This window comes from Neophocaena asiaeorientalis, unplaced genomic scaffold (assembly GCF_003031525.2).
Source record: "Neophocaena asiaeorientalis asiaeorientalis breed wild unplaced genomic scaffold, Neophocaena_asiaeorientalis_V1.1 scaffold45, whole genome shotgun sequence".
NCBI classification, from domain to species: domain Eukaryota; kingdom Metazoa; phylum Chordata; class Mammalia; order Artiodactyla; family Phocoenidae; genus Neophocaena; species Neophocaena asiaeorientalis.
This window is the reverse complement of record NW_020174642.1, coordinates 12,959,547-12,964,782: the sequence shown is the minus strand read 5'-3', so window position 1 is coordinate 12,964,782 and position 5,236 is coordinate 12,959,547. Positions and strand designations below refer to the sequence as shown.

The 5,236-nt window shown below is 64.7% G+C and overlaps 1 protein-coding gene across 1 annotated transcript in view; it reads right to left on the bottom strand.

The window, feature by feature from the left end:
- COL6A1 (collagen type VI alpha 1 chain) overlaps positions 1-5,236 on the bottom strand; it is a 20,194-nt gene that overhangs the window by 11,378 nt on the left and 3,580 nt on the right. The window contains exons 7-19 of the mRNA XM_024758402.1: positions 5,144-5,164; positions 5,025-5,069; positions 4,175-4,228; positions 3,578-3,622; positions 3,450-3,476; positions 3,231-3,257; positions 3,090-3,134; positions 2,737-2,790; positions 2,477-2,539; positions 1,626-1,688; positions 1,475-1,528; positions 1,353-1,388; positions 1,034-1,096 (exon numbers count right to left, since the gene is read on the bottom strand). Of these exons, the coding sequence (XP_024614170.1) occupies positions 1,034-1,096; positions 1,353-1,388; positions 1,475-1,528; positions 1,626-1,688; positions 2,477-2,539; positions 2,737-2,790; positions 3,090-3,134; positions 3,231-3,257; positions 3,450-3,476; positions 3,578-3,622; positions 4,175-4,228; positions 5,025-5,069; positions 5,144-5,164 (597 nt within the window). The remainder of the gene's footprint in view (positions 1-1,033; positions 1,097-1,352; positions 1,389-1,474; positions 1,529-1,625; positions 1,689-2,476; positions 2,540-2,736; positions 2,791-3,089; positions 3,135-3,230; positions 3,258-3,449; positions 3,477-3,577; positions 3,623-4,174; positions 4,229-5,024; positions 5,070-5,143; positions 5,165-5,236) is intronic.

The window sequence follows — 5,236 nt, the reverse complement described above, 5'->3', positions numbered from 1 at the left end:
CAGAAAGACAAACCTCTCTTCCCCTGACCTTGGACTTGGCTAAACACACTCTCCCCATCGGGACGCCTTGGACACGCATCTGGAGGAGAAGCATTTGCCCCTACGTCCAAGTGTCACCCCAGGGGGACAGCACAGCCTGGAGAAGCATCCCGTTCTTGCGGACGGGGAGCGGCGTCGCCTGCATCTCCAGCAGGGAGAGGGCCAGCCGCATCTGAGGCTTGGGGCTCAGCATCCTTGCCTCCTAACCCCAGAGCCATAGGGTGAGGCCTGCTCTCCTCTCTAACCGGGCAGAGTCTGACTCGGTGCCCACGCTCTGGGTCCCGCCAGCCTTTCCCGCTTAACCACGTGGCAACGAAAGCCCAGCATGGCCCCTGACAGCGAAGCCGCTGGGCCTTGGAGGTGAGCGAGCAGCAGCCACTGAGCCGTTTCCAACATTCCTGCTCTTGAAGTTCTAACAAAGGGGAACCGTCCCCGGAAGAAGACAGTTGCAGAAGAGGCTCCGTCTGCAAAACGTTTAGGAGCTCTGGGGGGAAGAGCCCAGACGTGCGGCGGGAGGGGCTCGCTGAGTCAGCTGTGAAAGTGTGAAGTTGGGCAGCTAAAGAATAAGCGCAGCTCGGGGAAAGCCCGTGGAGCCGGACCTGGCCAGCCGGCGCGAAGGTGGCAGCCACGCTGCAGAGAGCGTGCTTACACGGCGTGCCTGGGTGAGGTTTCAGGTGGCTGCTCCCTGGTCACCCGTGGTGAGTGGAGAAGCCCCACCCAGCTCACCTTGCCTCCCAGGCCCTGGAGGTGACCCGGGGCCACGCAGCTTGGAGGTCTGGGCGGGGCCCGAGGGCAGGAGCTGCTGCATTTCCCACACAAGAAGTGTGTGTCGGGGGGTACACTTGGGAAATAGGAGGCGAGGGCGTGGTTTGCCCACATCTAGGGGCCAGAGGGCCTCAGTGGCGTGTCCTGTGATTCTGGTGGCCTGACCCTGGCCTGGCCCCGGTCTCTGCCCCCAGGGGATGGGGTCCCAGCTTTAGGAACAGTGACTCACCAGGTCTCCTCTCGGGCCCCGCGCGCCTGGGGTCCCCCGTGGTCCTCTTTCCCCAGGGCTGCCCTGTGTGGAGGCAGCAGAGGGCGGTGAGGCCGCAGCCCTGACGGTGCAGGCTGGGGGCTCGAGGCCTGGGCACAGGGCCTGGCACCCCAGCAGATACCAGGACTTGCAGTCCCTCCATCTCACGCCCCGTCCTTCAGAGACTGGGGTCCCATTGGCTCCAGCACACTCCCCGGGGGCTGTCCACCTGGGACCACAGGGCTGGTCACACCGTCCACGTCTGCCACTAAGTGGTGAGGCCCAGGACACCTCCACTCACCCTCTCTCCGGGGGGTCCGTCCGGTCCCGCGTTTCCCTGGATTAAGAGGGTGAACACAAGTGTTAGTTTGCGTCGGGAACTCTGCTTGAGGCTCGGGCATCAGGAGGACGAGGGGCTCCTACCTCGTCGCCGGCTTCTCCCTTCTCTCCCAGGGGACCAGGCGCTCCGGGCTCACCCTGGGGACAACAGTGAAGACTGTCTGTCCTTGACCCTGAGGCCCCTCCCAGGGCCGGCGCCCACCCCGCTGTATCGGGGGGCTGTGTGCATGCTCACCTCGTCTCCGGGGGGCCCCGTGTTCCCTGGCCTCCCAGGCTCCCCGTCTGCTCCAGGCTCACCCTGGAAAGATGCAAGGGTCAGCCTTCAGGAGGCCACGCCCAGCCGTCCTGGGGGCCAGTGACCCCACGCTAGCCCTGCTTCAGGCCGCCGTCCCTGACTGACTGCAGGAACCTCGGACACAGAGGACCCTCCCCAGACACCCACATCTCTGCACAAAACCCGCCTCCTGGGTTCAAATGCCGCCACCACAGGGGCCAGCCCGGCCCTCATGAGTGGAGGCCCACTGTTGCCAGGCTGGGGACCTCGGCCCACACTCCAGGACATGTGCGTTGCTAGGACGCGTTTGGGGCGGAGTTCGTGTTACTGCTCCAACTTTCCCAGCACTTCCTGCTGCTGGGAAAAAATCCCAGCAACAGATTTGAATTAGACTCAAAACGTGAAGTCCTCACGCCTCACTGCTCTGCCCACTGCAGCATCAGCGTCACCCCGTTTATTCTTGAGCTTAGATTTCCCGTGAGCAGGTCGATTCTGGGCTGACCCACGGGCTGCAGGCCACGTGGACGTTCCTGAGGTGACCAGAGAGGCCCCGGACGGATGAGCAGGGGCGGCTGGTGTGGTGGGGACAGGACGGGTCCGAGGCTCAGGGACCAGCACTTCCCGGGGCGGAGGGCCCCCCACCCCAGCCCTGACGGCCCCAGGAAGGGCAGTGGCGAGGCCTCATCCCCCATGGGCGGTGGGGCCTGGCCCCCAGACTAAGGGCGAGAACCTGCTTCCAGGAGGAATTTCTGCTCAATGCTCAGTGGGTCGTAAAGCCCCAGCCTGGCCCGCCGCGGGCTTGAGTCACTGACCTTCTCTCCTTTCAGTCCGAAGGCACCCGCGTCGCCCTTGGGCCCAAGGGGTCCTTGGATGCCCTGGGGAGAGGACGCAGAGTCAGACCACGTTCTGAAACCGCAGCCACCGGGCTGCACACACGTGAGTGACAAGCCAGAAGGGCAGGTCTGCACGTGGTGTGGCCCGTGCGACTTCTTCGTGTGTCAGCAGGAGGGCGGAGGCAACGTTCACTCTTGAGGACTTAGTCTTAAAATGTCGGTGAGAGAAAGCGACTTACATCGAATCCGGGCGAGCCCTTGCAGCCTGGCAGGCCAGGGTACCCCGTCTCCCCCTGCAAGGAGGAAGGCGGTTTCGGTGGTCAAGCCTTTCAGCGCTGGCCCATCCACCCGCTTCCCAAGAAAGCCCCACCCGGCAGAAGGAGCTCTGAGCTTGGCCAGGTGGCTTGGGGTCCACTGGGACCTGGGGCTTGGCAGGAAACGTCTCCTGCCTTTCATGCTGCCTCAGAGTTGCCCAGGGGTGGCCACACATGAGACCCCTACCCACCCACCGGCCCTGGGGTGGCCAGCCTCGCCCACCGTCCCTTCCTGAAACACGGGCCCCGCTTCCAGCCCTCCCCCAGCTGAGGGTGACCTTCATGCCATCCACGCCGTCCACGCCACGCTTCCCCTTCTCGCCCTGCAAAGTGCAAAAACCAAAGAAGGTCAGACCAAGGTCAGACCGCACCCCACAGGGAAGTGTCCCCACCGGCCATGCCCCTCCAGCCACACTCACCTTGTAGCCCTTGGGTCCCCTGGAGCCCTGAAGAGACAGGAAGGAAGGGTGAGAGGTTTGGTCTCCCCATCATGGGGCAAGGTCCCCAAGGAGGGCGCCTCCCCACCACCCAGCTCATCGCAGCCCAGCCATGCCAGGAACAGGCAGCATCGTCCCTGTCCAGAGTAGGGGGCCACTCTGTGCCCCGAGGGACACCCCCCAAAGTCTCATGTCACTCACCTTCTCCCCTCGGCTCCCTTTTTCTCCCTAGACAGCAAACAGAGGAGGGAAGGGGGCTGTGAGGGGTGCCCCAGGCCTGATGCCTTGAGGCCCCAGGAAAGGCTGTGGTAGAGGAGGGGGAGACGCACCTTCATGCCCTGGTAGCCGACGGGTCCGAGGTCCCCAGGCCTTCCCTGCAACAGAGGAAGGGGTGCGTTAGACACACCTGGGGGCAGGGGCAGCCCCCATCCAACCCGCTTGCTCTCCACCCTACTCAGGCCCGGTCAGCTGGAGAGACCTGGCTGGCTGACCACTGACCTGCGTCAGAGAAGCGCCCTGCTATGAAGGCCTCACCCACCCCTCCTGGGGGCTCTCAGCGGAGCTCCAGGAGGCGGAGGTCCAGAGCCCCCCACGGGGCCACGGGGAGAGGGGAGACTGGCCGTGGCTGAAGCAGAGGCCCTGGGACTTTGCTGGCTGCCCCCTGCCCCTGTCTTCTGAGAGCAGGTGGGCCTGTGGGGGCGCCTGAGGGGCACGGGGAGTCTTCCTGGGCGGGGGGTGCTGGAAGGATGGCTATGCCGCGTGCGCCCTGGTCCTCGCCACCCACGAGGGCCGTGTCCTCTGAGGGTCAGGCCACGTGGCGATGGTGCTCAGAAACCAGCCATCCTTCTGGAAGTTTCCGCAGCCCAGTTCCCTGGGCTCGGGCTTCTCAGCGCCCCCATCCCCCTGGTCAGGGGCTCGGCACTCACGGGGTCTCCGGCGTCTCCTTTCTCTCCCGGGAGTCCTGGCTTCCCTCTTTCTCCCTGGAATACAGAGCAGATCAAGGTTAGAGGACAAATTCCGTTTATTTCTAAAAAGTTGGTGAGAAGGACCCTCTACTTGCGAACAAAAAAGGTCCCAAAAGCTATTCCATCCAGTCCCTTGTGTGCATGTGATTTCTCGTGGCCCATCCTGGGACCTGCGTGGTCAGGTCCACGCTCCCCTCCCACACACCCCACTGGGCCCTGGGGCTGCCCGGCGCCGGCTGGAGTGACCCCTGAATCTTTTCTCTCCGCCCGTTCTTGCTGCTGGGGCGGGCGGGGTGGGTGGGGCGCAGAAGCCCCCCGGAGGAGGTAGCCGTGTGGCTCCACGGCTACTGCACCTGACAGTTTCTAGGAAAAGCCAGAAATGTGGACTTTCACAAGCAAGCTCCCAGGTTGTGAATACTGGGAACTAATTTTGTTCTCCAAAACCTCCCCACGAAGCAGTCGTGGCCTTGGGCCCATGGTCACCCGTCCCATGGAGGGCCCGCCTCCAGCAGCAAAGCCACAGGGGTGGTCACTCCAGAAAGGCCGCTCCCTCCCCCGTGGGGAAGAGGCCAGAGTGGCGGGCCCCACCCCACGGCAGCCCGTGGCCGCCGCATCGGCGTGGGGTCACAGCGCCTGGACTCTCTCCCGCACTGGGGCACCTGCTCAGCACAGCAGGCGGGCGGTGAGCGCTCAGGACGGCTGCCTGGGGTCCAGCGCATCCCTAACACCTGGGGGCCAGGCTCAGGGACATTTCTCCCAGGCTCCCTCCCCACCCCAAGGAGGAAAGCACGGACAGGACGCGGCCACTCACCTCATACCCGGGGTCGCCCCGCAGCCCGGGAGGTCCTCTGGCGGGCTGCAAGACACAAGAGAACGGTGAGCGCGAGGCAGCAGAGCCGAGGTGGCCCAGGGAGGGGGTGGCACACTCACCTGGCACTCGAAGGAGCAGCACTGTGGAGGAAGGGACAGGGGACACGTCAGAGAGCCCGGGCACAGCCACACCGGCCGCCTGCGCTCAGCCTG